This window comes from Paramormyrops kingsleyae, chromosome 10 (assembly GCF_048594095.1).
Source record: "Paramormyrops kingsleyae isolate MSU_618 chromosome 10, PKINGS_0.4, whole genome shotgun sequence".
In the NCBI taxonomy this organism is placed as follows: domain Eukaryota; kingdom Metazoa; phylum Chordata; class Actinopteri; order Osteoglossiformes; family Mormyridae; genus Paramormyrops; species Paramormyrops kingsleyae.
Genome location: NC_132806.1, coordinates 34369499 through 34385679, shown reverse-complemented (window position 1 = coordinate 34385679; position 16181 = coordinate 34369499). Strand labels below are relative to the sequence as shown.

Sequence of the window (16181 nt, the reverse complement as noted above, 5' to 3'; positions counted from 1 at the left end):
ATTGAATTATACAACCACCAGATTCGTTTCTAGTCCCTGTGGGATGAACGAGTTACTGTTTGAGGAGCGTGGTATAATAAATCTACTAACACAATATTGTGAAAAAAATACAAGCGCATTAAGGAAAGCCATTAAATTCTGCGCCTTTTTTATGCAGCGCAGAGTTTAAGGAATTCTTGGTGAAATACCAAAATAATACAATGGGTTTGCAACCACGGGCTCAAAACATTGATTTTTTTTTATTATTCTTTTTAATAATTTTATTGTTCAACTTGGATGCTCGTACTACACAAGCGCGAAGTTTCTGACTGTCCCGCGTGGAAAGGTTATGCTGGGGGGGTTCGCATCGTCCCTTATATCCGAAGGCGTGCTTGCGGAATGGCAGCATTTAAAAATCCCCCCAAAACACAACTGCGTTGAATCGTTTCGGATGCTGTTTATGCGTTTCCATTAGCGGTGCATTTGCCAGAACCAGACAGATAAAATCATAAGAGTAAGCCAATTTTAAATCCGGCCCTTATCTGACTTCATGTTTCAATGCACACGAGAGTGGTATTTATTGGAAGACATTTGTCAAAGGATCAGTGGAAAAAAACGATCGTTGGCCACAGCGAATAGCGCCTTATACACGTTATTTATTTAAACAACAGCTTGTTGGACATAAGGTGTATATATAAAAAAGTCATATCTTATTTTTGACATACGCCCTATTGTATGACAGGCTTCTTTTTACGATTCTTCAATTAATATAAGGTTATTACTGAAGCATCAACATAAACTTCGTGATTTATACAAGCATCTGTTTCTTTAATGAATTCCATATTTTGAGTAGAGATTAAAGAGGAGATGCTTAATTCAGAACAGCGTTATTTACAGACTTCATACAAAAACAATCCTCAGAAGAATAAAGAACACATTTATTTATGCAACGTCTGAAATTCGCTCTCTGAAAATCTTTCAAGAATATTTGTTTTATCCTTTTGTTTTATTGAAATTCCCCCACATTGTAACTATTACAAAAGCGGGAGATCGTTTTAAATGCTGGAAAAAAGCCAATACACAACAGTCGAAAATATGAAAGAATAGCCAGGGATGACATATTACTAAAACTAAACAAATTTCTTAAGGGCATCAGTAACTCAGATCAGTAGATCGCGCATTGAAATGGGGGATCCCGCATCAAATGCTGGAATGGGGAACTACGCCTTTAATTTGGGGGGATCGCTGAGTTTAATTTGCTCAAGAGACCCGCTAGTCAAGTACAGAAATTTATTATGCACACCTCAGTGAGCCGCTAATGTGGCCTCGCAGGAGCTGGTGTCTCCTGCAGCCTGACACGGGACAAGTTCAAGGAATAATGGATAACCGTGGGCCCGGCGCTGCGCTCTTTCCCGCTGTCTCCTCTGAGCGGTCGCCTTGCTTTCCTCTGCTCCCAATTTTCTCAGTCATTCAAGGGAGACCCTTGGCGAAGGGAGTACGGGGCTTATTAAGGAGAGACAATAGCTGACTGAAGTACAGCCTGTAAGTTCAAGTGGAGAGCGGTCAGTGTCAGCTCGCAGATGAAATGAAAGTGTGACTTTTTTTTTCTTCTTTTTGCAAAAATGCATTTTATCTCAGAGAATCAGGAAATCCATCACTGTTGGCGACAGCTTCATTTTTAACTCTGCTATCAAACTGCCATTCTGCTAATATCTTAATGGTGCGGTCAGAGTAAATGGATATGACGATAACCGCTGACTTACGGTTAACATCCACACTCACTTATAGGGGGTAAAGGGTGATATTAAGGATTCCACCCCCCACAAATTTCGGGACTGATCTCATGTTTGCATTCGAACCGGCTCTCTCTAAAAGATCCCCTGCCCTTTTTTCAGGCAGCAGTGTAGGTCGTGTGGAGCTCTGAGCCCAAGTGAGTCTGCAGCCTCCGGCCCCTGTCATGCTTACAGCGTTAAATCATCAGGCCTGACTTGTCCGCAGATATCTTTGTTATTGAATTCTGGAGTCCTTTTAATAGCTACCGCATCTCCACCGGGGCTCTGCGGCGGCCCGCGGATATAAATACTGGCGGCCCGCCGGGGTTAGGTGGGCCTGCTGCCTGTCCGTCAGTCAGGGCCGGCAGCTCGCTGTTGAGAAGCAGGGGAAAATCAAATGGCCCCGCTGAAGGACAGCCGGGGAAGTCTGCTCCCGCCGCGGCTATGTTTGTGTGCGGGCAGATGCGAAACATTTATCTAACTGAATACTTTTCCATTCGCCGTCTTCTCTGACTTCTCATCTCCCTGCATGATGAACCATCTGTATCTTGCTCTTAGTCCATCATTAGTTCCCATTATATCTATTTCTGGCTTTTTTCAATTTGTTCACGATCCTGACACTGATTATCATACTCCAGATATACACACTTATACCAATAACTATATTTTTTGAGTTCTTTTTGTCTGTTCTGTATAACACGTAGGGGTGGTATTTCAAGATTTTAGGATTATTTAAAGAGAAAATGACAGAATACAATTAATTTGTAGTAGTAGTAATAATAATAATCATAATAATAATAATTTGGTTTTACACGTAGTGACTGGGGATCAATCCACTTTTTGTATCTTTTCGCTGTTTAAAACAATAAAATTTTGCAGTCTGAGGACGAAAATTACAAAATCATATCGTTTTGCTTTTATTGACAAACCAGTATATCGAAGGAACTGAAAGCCGGCGTCCGTCATTCTGCATCTGGCCGTAAATCTTCGCGCGAAAACGCCCGCGTATACAAGCTAACAAAACAAGTTATAAATGCATTTTATGGTGCTGTTTGCATAACAGCAGTGTAAGCAGCAGCAATGGCAGCAAACAAATAACGCAATGTAATAATATAATGGTTAATTCATAATAAAATAAATACATAAGGTCGTTTGGTGTCGCAACTAAGATGTATGTGCAGATCAGGAATAAAACAAACGGTCTGGAAAAGAATAATAATGAAAGGATGAAAAGCCAGAACAACATATTCTACTTTATTGGAATTTTAATCTAATAATTGAAATGTTGTTATTGTCGAGCATTTTTTTTGTTTTGAAATTCATTTGCTTTCTTAATTATGCGGGATATGTTTTTCAAGTAGAAAACATTAGGCGTTCATAAATTAGACTGAACAATTGACCAAATTAAACGAAGCAGCGCGGATGCTGGATGGTATTGCTTACAGGGAACCATTCCAAAGCTGGGCATTATATTCCTGAACCACATTAAAAGCACGTGTGAGTTTTGGTATCACAGGACTGTGCGCTGAAACGAAAAACTTATCCTTGAACCTTTAATTTTAATTTCCCTGTACAAAAGTACTTCCGTATTTATTGCTACACACATTCGATTTCATATTATTATCATTTTATTGACAGGAATTTATTAAGAAAAATCTGAAACATATAAACAAATATAGGGTACACAAAATAAACAACTCATTTTAAACTTTTCATCAGAAATGCAAAACTGGGTTCTTATATGAAATACTTGCACAAGGTCAGAATTTAAAAAATCTTGTGCCGGAGAATCGACACGGACAATGCAGGTTCTGTCCCTGCGGGTAGGGAAGGAAAGTGCAAGTTTGACATATCTTGTGATTGATTGCGGTTGCCCGTGTGAGGAGAAAGCTGAAGGAAGCGTAAAGCGCACATAGACACCAGGATCAATGTCTTTCCGTTTTTCATTTACTATCATTCAGTTCGAGTGGTTAAATACCATATAAAGTTCATCATCACCGACAGATATACGTTTCCCCGTTCCGTGTTATTATCTCAGTCAAAGAATAACAAATCCGTCGTCAGTCACCGTATTTTCGTTCCACAAATAGTTTCTAAAGGTGCTGGTCGTCTAAATGCCGATGAAACTCCAATAAAAGTCACAACATTTCAAATAACTGGGCGACTGTAATGTTTGTGTGCGCTATACGAATCGCCCTTCTGAATGATGCTAACTTATTTGTAGGTAAAATGTAAAAAACCCGAAGTCTTCATTAATTGATTTTGAAAGTTATATTCTACTCCTGATTTAAAATAGATATGAAATTCCGGCTTGTGATACAAAAGAATAACGATGTAAACCTGCAGAGAGTTTAAGGCGACAACCTGTCGATCATCAGACTAATGACATATCATTCAGGCAGACTCCCCCGCCCGGTCCGATGCGGTCGCCAGCTCATCCAAATCAATTTACGGGCTCAAACACAGGTACGGTCACGCTTTGTTTTAAGTTGAGCGGCTAATTTTCCAAGGATTTCGCGGGTTAAAAGAGATAAACGAGACGAGAAGCGACTGCCTTCTCTTGGGTCTGCTCCGGCTGAGATGCAGCCGCTGTGGACTAAATTTATTTAGAGAAATCACGTTAATTTGGAGCCTCCATACAACCCAGTGCAAGGTCTTTCTGGACCATAGTTTCTCGGCTGTCGTTAATAGTAAATTGCCCCAAAGCCGTGCGTTGCCTGTCGAGTAATATATTTGACATCTGGCTTTGAGGAGCCTCGCTCGGCGTTTTCTCGCTTGAAATCCTGCTGTTTGTTAAATGGAGGGGGAGGGCTCACACACGCAAGCGGGCCACGAGAGCCGTGGTTGGGCGGCTAGCAAAGCGGAGTCCGGGCTTGGCGCGGTTCGGGGGCGTCCCACACTCCGCGGCCACTCCCTCTTCCCTTTGGGGTTAGTGTGCCCGTGTTTAGCTCCCAGAGATAGTCAAATCGGATTCCTTAGGGAAGGGACACAAATCACTCCCATTTTAACAAGGGGAGCGACGCGGGATCTGCAGCCACAAGGGTCTACCTCCTCTCCTTGATTTTCCATTTCTCATTCATTTGATTTTAAGAGAAAGATCATTGGTGGGGAAAAAGAAAGAAGAAGAAGAAAAACTTGTCAGGGGATGATGACACTTGATCTGGCCCCGGCTGTGAGCTGTAGTTGATCCTATTGTTTCTTAAAGTCACTCCTGAGCTTTTGTTTTAACTGAGTCTTTTTAAGCGGACACAGCAAAGTCTCAAGTGAGCTAATAATCTTCGTCTGCTCTTCCATTCCTCACATTTTATTTCCGTTTTTCTCATTTGTGATGTTCTCGCACCATACACCTAAACCTGGATTCTGACAGACATCGCTTCATCCGATATTTCTTTTTGTACCGGTATTTTTCAAAGATTGACAAGTGAGCAGACTTACGGGCACTTGGACGGACTCTCCCCCGCAAGCGGAAAAACGCAAATCGTTTACTGGCGATCAGAAGGAACGGGGCCGGGGCGTATAAGAACAGCCAGAAAGAGTGACAGGAAAGAGAAGCTGTGTTCATGTTTGGGATTCAAGAGAGCATTCAAAGGAGTGGAAGTAGTATGAAAGAGGAGCCCATCGGATCCGGAATGAACGCGGTTCGGACATGGATGCAAGGAGCCGGGGTGCTAGATGCAAACACGGCCGCTCAGAGGTAAGCCTTCAGCATCCGCTGGTCCGGGGATGACTGCCACAGAACCCTCGGATCGTTCGCTGATTTTTTTCTTCGAGCGTTTTTTCTCAAGCAATGTTCCATTAAGAAAAAACATTATGAACCCGGTTTATTATTGTGATCTCATTTCTAATCTACTGTACTGCGTGTACTGCTGTGTTAACTTGCGACGATTCGGTGCGTGAATGGTAATTCTCCGTGGTTGGGGATGCTCCTTCCGCCGAGGTACCTTCGGACATTCAAATAAAGTATCTATTTTCCGGGAAACCTTTTATCGAATTTGTACAGATAGGAATTTAAAGCATCTGAAAATATTAAATCGTAAACTACATAAATATGAAGACGTAATGTGATTTTTAATTTGTAATAAAAAAAAATTGCTATTACAGATTAATTTCAATATAGCCTATTTCATATATCCTAGTTATACCGTTTGTACAGTGAGGAACATTTATTGGAATACATTTATAGAAATAAAATATTAAATACACAATGTTACATTTGAAAATGTCTCCACCATCAATATTTGTTCTCCGCCCGATCGCATTTGAAAAACTTAACGAGAGTAATTCATACGCGCAGAAACTTAAGACGGTTCTCATAGCTGCCTATAATTTTAATGTTTTCCGTCAGCGACATGAAAAGATTTATTTACTTCAGTTGTTACAAAGTTGCCTAAACATCCATTTGCCATTTTGAAACTGAAATTAAAATCGAGGTAATTACTGAGACCACGTAATTATGTTTGTACTTAACATGATTTGTAGCATTATTTTTGGTACTGATTTTAAATAAAACTACGTCGTCTTGTAGGCACAGTATGGGCCAGAGAAGGGCGGCCAGAATGAAACGCGGCGGTCCCTTTTTTTCTGCCAAAAAGTCCTGGATGCTCATAACTGACATTTCGGGCACAAAATGAAATAATACTATAGTGTCAGTATGACCCATGAGAGCCAGTGAACTTGTAAAAGCGAAGGTGACTATAAAGATTCATTTTCTCCACAAACAGCTTCAAACGACGTCCAGTTACACAGGCACTAGTATGACTGATTAAACATCTACATTATTAATCATGATTATAAAGAGCTTCTCATAATAATTTATATTGTTCTAAGTGCTGTTTTAACACCACTTCATCTCGCGTTTGTCGACAGCGGAGTTGGTCTTGCCCGCGCGCACTTCGAGAAGCAGCCGCCGTCGAACCTCCGAAAATCCAACTTCTTTCACTTCGTTTTGGCGCTTTACGACCGACAAGGACAGCCTGTGGAAATCGAAAGAACTTCTTTCGTTGGATTTGTTGAAAAAGAACGGGTGAGTTATGTAAGACTGCCAACGTTTCACAAATGCTTATGAGGGCAGATCAGATCTCGCTAATTTATTGTTTTTACATTGTGTAATAAACTGATGAGAAGCCCTCCTTTAATTTTTTTGAAGATATAATTGGTGCGCGTTCACTCCTACAGGGATATTCCTCTTATGTGCGATACTATTTCTTGTTAACAATAAAGAAATCAGTTTTCCTTTTTATACAAGCAAGTTTAACTACCGTCAATGAGTACTTCAATTCACCGCGTTTATTTTCTCCATATTTATTTATTAAATCTCGGCATTTTCATAATATTTGAAAGATTTCTTTACTCTTCGTTGGTTTAAACACAATCCAGAAATCTAACTGAGGAGATCCGTGTACTTGTCATCGGTTCCGAAGTCTCATTTTGATCAGTTTTACTACAGTATACCGAGTGTCATTTCTTGTTGACTTTGAATTGTATTTCCTTATCATGCGAGTGAATTACCTTTTCAATAAACAGTATTTTCATTCTCGCTGTTCTACCGATTCTCGTGTATTTCTACATTAAATCGGTTGCCTGTGATTTCGGCCAATTTCTCGGATTGTTAACTTTTTAATGGGCTAATCGTCCAACTGATATGAACAACCGCTAGCAATAAAGACGTAATTTGTTGGTCGTACCATACGCATATGCGCTCAATCACAGGCCCTGCACATAGAATTAGACTTTGGTGGGGGGGCGCAGGATTTGCGTGCATTTGCCAGCTATTGTAATTTAGGTTGGCTTCAGTTCGGAAAAGGACAGCCTCTATAACTGAAGCATTTCGGGAATGAGGAAAGTTTTCCCCGTGAAGACATAAGACAGATGGGTTTAATTTGTTGAACTTGAAATGGAAATAATTACAGAAACCTCACTCGCTCACTCACTCACTCACATTTATTTATTAAATTGATGCTCATGGGTATTTATAGGCCTGCGTTATACACTGTTAAAATAATTTCATACTTTATTGAATTTTTATTTTTTAGTTCAGCACGTTTGCTCCACCTACGTCTAGGGGGCATGTAACCGTCTGCTCCCCGCAGGCCTTGGTGAAACTCCGTGAGCGCCCAGAGTTAAAATCAGGCGTCGTAACCTTTGTGTTTCCGTAGGAATCCAACGGCGAAAAGACAAACAATGGGATCCACTACCGACTACAACTTCTGTACAGCAACGGTGAGAGCAGCTTCCAGCACGGCTGGCCCGCGTCTCCAGCTCACTTGCAAGACCTAGTTGTTTTATGTGAGAAGAACATAGCAGGAAATTCACGCGGCGTATTTGCATAACCTTCTACAGAAATAAAATCACCCGAAGACAGGTGCGAATTAATCATACAGTTTACGCAGTTTGCATAACACATTAATGGAAATGTCATGCAGGATGTTAACTGTTGTCAAGATTATTGTATACTGTAGGTCTATGCAATTGTGATTTATTATGGCCGAAATGCCTATAATAGGGTATAAAATTAATGATGGTAAAATAGTTTTAGTGTTCATTTTTATTTTCGCGATCACAAAAATAACGGTATTAGTAGGCTTAATGGCATAGTAAAAGTCATCGGAATTACCATATCCTACTTGAAATGGCTTCATATAATAAGACTAATAGACTGTTTTGTTATTTGCATTTCATTATTTCCGTAATTTTTCGATCTCTTTATTAAAACCACGATGGTGACGTCTGTATATTTAATAGCAGCAGCAACAACAGCAAAAACAACAACAACAATAAAAAATAATAACAATGACAACAACAAAACAACAACAATAATAATGATATTAATAATAACTGCGGCCCCTAATAAACTCGAATGAACAGATGCTGATTTTCAGCCGTTTCCTTTTTATTCATGGGTTAGCGATTATCTGTAAAAAAGCACGTTAAGGAAGGGGTCGTAGGCGACGATATTTCTTCTTGAATCCTGAAATTTAACGCGCGTTGTCTTAGCCTTCTCCTTTCATACCCTGAATTACCGTTGCAATGCGTTATCCATATTAAGTCGAGGTTTTTAATGAATGGCTCGCTTTCTCCACTTTTAAAATTTAAGTATGACCTTATACTTTAAGGAGAATCCTTTGCGTATATTTTATGTTTACATTCCTCTGTGACGAAAACAGAGATTTCAGTATTACAAGGTTTTAACTATTTTAATTGGATTTAGTCTTTGATGTTGCGCGCTATTTACTTTATAAAGCATTTGAGATGCCAGTGAAAATAATGTAGTGTATATGGGGAGAAACTGCTTTGAATACTATGGAGATTAATATGAATTAACAATTGCATTAGCTTACACAATTTGGGCAGGTAAGCTTCTGCAGATAAATAATAAAGAAATAAACTAGCAAATGCAGGGTCCGACTCCATGATAATCTGAGGGTATGATGATCGGTGAGCAATGCGGTATGCAGTCTGTCAGGGGTGAGCGGAGCAGGGGAAGACTTCCATAAACGAGCTATGCTTTCACATAAAACCAAAAGAGAAAAACGAGAAGTAAAACAACATATACCGAGAGAGGAGCGTGTGTCACTTCTGCACAATGAACAAAATCATTCAACCAAGTGAGGCTATCATTAACATTCTAAGTGAGGGGCACTTTGTAACGTCAATGTAGCGAGCATAGCAGGAGAGCAGACGGGGGGGGGGTTGGGGTAGCGGGACTCACAGGACCCTGTGTGTGCTGTCAGGATCCTCCCTAGCTGAGCGCTTCACGCTGCCTTTCGGTTATCTGAGCCACTCTAAATCTCCCCCTAATCTCTGCTCTCCTGCAGGTATCAGGACAGAGCAAGATTTCTATGTGCGACTGATCGACTCCATGACCAAGCAGGTAAGGTTTCTCTTTCTTTGAGGCCCCTCCCCGCCTGGTCCCCTTCCCACCTCAGACCCAGTCAGGAAGCAGAAAAGTTCATGCCACTCAGGGCAGAGTATTGAGGCTGTGCGCGGGGCTGTGCGCGGGGCTGTGTGCGGGGCTGTGCGCGGGGCTGTGTGCGGGGCTGTGTGCGGGGCTCTGGTATTTCTGTGTTCCTGTGAGTCTTCCTATGTGTTGGTATGTTTGTGTGCTGGTGTGGTGGCCAGTAAACCAAGCCCCCTGGGCATGTGGGTAGTGTCACATTCAGACATTCTCTGACTAGGGTAGCTGTGATACTCTGCGGTGCCTCGCACTATGCTTCTGACAGAAGGGCAGTATGCGGTATGTAGTATGCAGTATGCTTCTGACAGAAGGGCAGTATGCGGTATGTAGTATGCAGTATGCTTCTGACAGAAGGGCAGTATGCGGTATGTAGTATGCAGTATGCTTCTGACAGAAGGGCAGTATGCAGTATGTAGCATGCAGTATACTGACAGAAGGGCAGTATGCAGTATGTAGCATGTAGTATACTGACAGAAGGACGTATGCAGTATGTAGTATGCAGTATGCTTCTGACAGAAGCCTACTGTATACTATATACTCCATGCTGCTGCTGCTCTGGCAAGGGGGGACTGATGGGTGTTTTAGGAGTTTCATTGTTTTTTTGGGGGGTGGAGGGTGATCAAATTTCATATGAAGTGGCTTCTGTTTGGAGAGGAAAATATTATTGACGTCCCTATGGTGGGCTGGCTGAAGATGTGGAGTGAGGAGCTGGTCATGTCCATAAGGAGTGTGGAGCCCCCATCTGTAGCGATGGCGTGATCCGTTAGGGGCAAGGAGTGCCTCCCTTTTAAAAGCTTTCTGAAGTTTGCCATAGCTGAACCTTTACAGCAGACATCAGACCCACTCTTAGATGTGTGACTAATATGGGTTTTTAAGCCTGTTTTCAGTGCAGGGGTTTAGGGTCATTTTATTTTGCACTTATCCGTGGTCTTGTTTGATCAAAGGTGCAGGATGAGCTCCACACTCCTGTCTGTGTCACCAGCAGGAGGTCAGTCACTCGCATCCTTTTCCTGGGGGCTGTGTGAGAACTCAGGCTATCAGCCAGGGGTTTGTTAGACATGGTGCAGGGGGGTCGCCGGTCACAGGGTGTGAGGGGCTTGCAGCTGGGCTCGGAATGACCTAAACTCCGGTCTGCCCCCCCCTCTGCGGTGCTGGGAGGGTTGCATGTGGTCACGTCACTTGGCCTGGCAGTAATCACTGGGGGATGAGCGCTGTCGCCCTGATATGTGGGTTGGGCGTCATGAAAGGAGTATGGAAGTGAAGAGTAACGGAAAGATGCTAAATGTCAGTTTACCGTTGCAGTATTTTTTTCATTAGTTAATTGCCTGGTAGTAAATTTTTTTGCTAATAATTGTTGCAAATTTGAAAAAATATTACCCTGTAGGCTTTGCTTTGTGGCAGGTTGAGGCTGGTGTTTAAACCCTGCCAGATTAAGTACAGTATTAAGTAATAACCTGTGAATTTCTGCGATGGGCTGGCGCCCCTCCTTGGTTGTTCCCTGTCCTGTGATGGGCTGGCGCCCCTCCTGGGTTGTTCCCTGTCCTGCGATGGGCTGGCGCCCCTCCTTGGTTGTTCCCTGTCCTGCGATGGGCTGGCGCCCCTCCTTGGTTGTTCCCTGTCCTGTGATGGGCTGGCACCCCCTCCTGGGTTGTTCCCTGTCCTGTGATGGGCTGGCACCCCCTCCTGGGTTGTTCCCTGTCCTGTGATGGGCTGGCGCCCCTCCTTGGTTGTTCCCTGTCCTGCGATGGGCTGGCACCCCTCCTGGGCTGTTCCCTGTCCTGCGATGGGCTGGCGCCCCTCCTGGGTTGTTCCCTGTCCTGCGATGGGCTGGCGCCCCTCCTTGGTTGTTCCCTGTCCTGTGATGGGCTGGCGCCCCCTCCTGGGTTGTTTCCTGTCCTGCGATGGGCTGGCGCCCCTCCTTGGTTGTTCCCTGTCCTGCGATGGGCTGGCACCCCCTCCTGGGTTGTTCCCTGTCCTGTGATGGGCTGGCGCCCCTCCTTGGTTGTTCCCTGTCCTGTGATGGGCTGGCACCCCCTCCTGGGTTGTTCCCTACCTTGCTTCTGGGATAAGGCTCCGCACCCTCGCGACCCTGAATCGGACAAGCGGGTACCAAAAATGGATGGATGGTTTGTGAATCTTTGTGTGTTTTCTGGATTAATGGTAACATAGGGGTGCTGTCACAATTTTATTGCTAGTTGGAACATTCTGGAAGTTGTCCGGAGTATGTGAAGAGCGCAGGTGTTGTTTCCTTGTTTACATACCATGAGCCCATATGACATGCAGCTATTGGCCACTGGAATGAGAGAGGCGGAGCCTGTGTCCCTGCCTCAGCTCCGCCCCCAGCCACAGAGTGTTAGCATGCGGCCGGCCCTGTTTCACTGTATCAGTGTGGAGGTTCCTCTGCATGGCTTTTGAGCGTCGGGCCGCACGCGACATGCTCCCAGCCGGCCTGGCGGGACCCAGTCTACATGCACTGCTCATTAGGACCAGTCAAAGCAGTCAACCACACAGCCGAAACTGTCCAAACCTCAACGGAATAAATAAGAACTTTTATAATAAGCAGAGCTCACCGCAAGCAGCTTACAGACTCACAGCTGCTGGTGCAGAGTCCGCCGCAGCTGGGGGGGGGCGGGGGGGGGGGGGGGCATGGCACTGCCAGGGCAGGAATGTCAGAATGATGATCACTTTTAAATGCCAGATAAATACGCTGTCTTCTGGTGGACTGTTCTCCTGTCCCGGTGTCCCCCATCCCTGGACTGATAAGCAGTTGGAGGATAGATGGATGGATGGATATCTGCACATTTGTTTCAAATAATAGGAATTGTCAATTTGGTTATTGTTGTTTTATTACTGTAACAATGCTTTTGTTTCAAATTTCACTTTTCAGTGTTTAGTGCATACACAGACAGGCACACACACACAGACACACACACACACACATATACCCATACACACACAGACACACACACATATACCCATACATACATATATACCCATACACACACACACACACACACACACATATACCCATACACACACACACACACACATATACCCATACACACACAGAGACACATATACCCATACACACACACACACACACACACACATATACCCATACACACACACACACATATACCATACACACACACACAGACACACACACACATATACCCATACATACACATATACCCATACACACACACACATATAACCATACACACACAGACACACACAGACACATATACCCATACACACACACACACATATACCCATACACACACACACACACACACATATACCCATACATACATATATACCCATACACACACACACACACACACACACACATATACCCATACACACACACACACACATATACCCATACACACACAGAGACACATATACCCATACACACACACACACACACACACACACACATATACCCATACACACACACACACACATATACCATACACACACACACAGACACACACACACATATACCCATACATACACATATACCCATACACACACACACATATAACCATACACACACAGACACACACAGACACATATACCCATACACACACACACACATATACCCATACACACACACACACACACACACACATATACCCATACACACACAGACACACACACGCCCCTGTGCAGCACCCTTGCTTGCAGTCGCTGGCTCCGGGTGTCAGACTGACAGTGTTATCTGTGATCAGCGCCTGGGCCGCTGACAGGCCTGATGGAGACTGCAGGGAGGCAGCAGCTCCCAGTCTGCCTGGGTTTGGCTCTGGGGCAGCCGGGCTGGGGAACAAAGGCGATCAGAGCGCAGCGATCAGAGTGAGGAGAGCGGCGGCGGCGAGAGCGGCCGGCCAGACAGCGTCCCCGCGACGCCGCCAGCGCGCTCACGCCCAGGGAAGCGCCCCTGAGTATTTTTAGCTGCTTGTTTACGCGCCTCAGATGAAGCTGTCACATCAAGGCAGTCGGCAACGGCTGCAAATGAAATATCAAAAGTTAGCCGTGCAAAATAAAATATGTATTATAAGGCATGTCGAGGCTGGGCGCTTGTTAACGCGAGGCGTGTTTAGTGTGATGTGCGTGTTTTATGGGAGCTCTGGAGCTTTTTGTTCAGCTCCTCTGGCCCCCATTCAGGAGCACATTGCCCCCCCCCCCCCCCATTTTAGACACTTGGGCAAGGGAGAAAAGCAGAGGTGTCATATGTTTCTGCACGTTTCTGTGGGAACTGGCTGCCATTCCAATCAGCTCCTTCCTGTGAGGGATACCCCCATGCCCCCATACCCCCATGCCCGTTCTGCCCCTTAATTACACCACTGCGTTTCCGAGGCAGGAGGCTGTGAACACGGGATGCCGCATGGTGTAAATCTCCCGTATTTGACATTTCCTGTAATCCAGGTCTCTCTGACGATGTAAGATAAGACCTGAACACTGGTTTCCAAAATGTCAAGACTTAACAGAAAGTGTATAAAAATATTTTGGTACTCACAGTTCTTGAAGTGCCGTAGAAGCTGGTGTGGTCTGGTGTCAGAGGAAGCCGCTGCCCAGCTCACGACTACCGTAAAGTTCCCTCTAGTCCTTCGGGTAACCAAGGGCTGCCTGCCCCTCCCCTCACCGGAGGGTCCTCCTGGGTTTCCAAGCCACCTTGCCTGCCGTATTGGAGCCTATCGATAAGATGGGGGAGGGGGAGGGGGGCTGATGGCTTCCTTGGGAAGGTAGAAATGGGGAGAAGCTCAAAGGAAGGGGAGGAGCGACAAGATCAGTAGCTGAAGGAGAACTGGGGAGGGCATCATTTGTTCCCCTCCGTTTGCAAGTCAGAGATTTTAATGGGGGCTGTGAGGAGTCGGCCTTGACAGAGCATCCCAGAGAGAACTAGGACAGCTTCCTGTAGGCCCACCTCCCTCGCAGTGCTGTCTGCCGCTGATGTCGAAGGCGGCCTGGGAAAGGAGGGGCACTGCTGCCCCCTCATGACCAGCGAGGACGTCCTGTGCAGAGATGAGGCGGATGGCACGCCTCCGTGACGGGCGGCTCTGCTTCAGAAGACCCCGTTTTCTCAGAGAGCGGGAATGCACACGCAGCCCGCGGAGATGGCTGCGCTCTATACGCTGCCACATGCTGTATTTCTGCCTGGTTGCTTCTATTCCCAGTCCCTCCCCCTATTCATGTCTCTTTGGGGTGAGTCCATCGGTCCGCTATGTAGACGGAAGGTGCCTGAAGGTGCCGGTTCTGTGGGGAGAGGGAGTGCCCAGTGCCTGTGTGTGTTTGGGAGAAGCGTGCCGTTCACGGCTTTGAAACTGCGATGCGTACAAACCGAGGGTGAAAACAAAGCCCAGGTTTTTTGGAAGGGGGGGGCTGGCCAGATGGCTCGCCATGCTACAGTCTGGCAGCCCAACTGCTCGCCGCCCCCCCACACCCCCACCCAGCTTCCCCACCCTCACTACCCCATTATGACACAAGATCGTTTGTTTGAGGTTTCATGTGCTTGCTGTGTGTGGAAGCCCCTACATAACCTCAGGTGCCCCCCCCACACACACACGAAAAGACAGTAGTGGGAGGGTCTTCAACAGAGATGTGCCGGCAGGTTCTGGAGCCTGGGAGAAAGGATAAAACCATAATTTGTAAACATGGTATCTCAGGACGTTTTCCTGGGACGTCTGATAGAATGAGTCTCGTGCTGCCTCTGCTTGGCTCTCGTTCTTGGGTCATTCCAGTCTGAGCTGCAGGGATTCCAGGCTCTGGAAGCTGGTCCCAGTCTGGTAGCTGCTCGCTGCTCTGGAAGCTGGTCCCAGTCTGGTAGCTGCTCGCTGCTCTGGAAGCTGGTCCCAGTCTGGTAGCTGCTCACTGCTCAGACTTCGCCCATAGAATTTCATCCTGGTTATATTTATATTGTGTAAAGGCTGGAATTTCACAAAGTGGACAGAGGCGGCAAGAAATATGAACATTCTTCCGGATATGTAGCATTAGCTATTAGTGGATATGTAGCGTTAGCTGCTTAAGTTTGCTGGAAATGTTTTCTTGCAGTGAGTTTTGTGACAGTGATGCGCATTTTCCTGGGACTTTGCGGGGGGAGCCTGGTTTTTGTGGGGGATGTACTTGCCCAGGAATGAATTCATGGTCTTAAGTAATTTCAAGTTCTCCTTAAGTCTCAGGTTAATTTTAATTGCTTTGGTTAACAGTATTACTAGTGACACATGATGGTTAACTCCCCTTTTTAGTTGTGCTGTTTTTCTGAAAAACAATTCATGCACCACCAGCATGGTGACGAGAGCCTTTCTCTGACAGTGATTCTGCAGCATTGTCCTTAGTGTCCCAGCCAGCTATAATACTCATGTTTGTTTTGTCTTCCTGTCTTTAAAGGCCATTATTTATGAAGGTCAGGACAAGAACCCCGAAATGTGCAGGGTGCTGCTGACGCACGAGATCATGTGCAGGTAAGAACGCTGTAA

At 45.1% G+C, this 16181-nt stretch overlaps 1 protein-coding gene across 7 annotated transcripts in view; it reads left to right on the top strand.

The window, feature by feature from the left end:
* The first annotated feature begins 4703 nt into the window (after positions 1 to 4703).
* The window catches only part of ebf1a (EBF transcription factor 1a), a 109477-nt gene continuing 97999 nt past the window's right edge, over positions 4704 to 16181 (top strand). For 6 of the 7 annotated variants that reach the window (XM_023844693.2, XM_023844690.2, XM_023844692.2 and 3 more), the window contains exons 1-5: positions 4704 to 5445; positions 6618 to 6774; positions 7907 to 7970; positions 9566 to 9621; positions 16093 to 16166. In XM_023844693.2, coding sequence (XP_023700461.1) covers positions 5312 to 5445; positions 6618 to 6774; positions 7907 to 7970; positions 9566 to 9621; positions 16093 to 16166 — 485 coding nt within the window. In that variant the 5' untranslated portion in view covers positions 4704 to 5311. Of the gene's footprint in view, positions 5446 to 6617; positions 6775 to 7906; positions 7971 to 8044; positions 8113 to 9565; positions 9622 to 16092; positions 16167 to 16181 lie in introns of those variants that run through there. The other variant, XM_023844694.2, reaches the window with a different exon arrangement.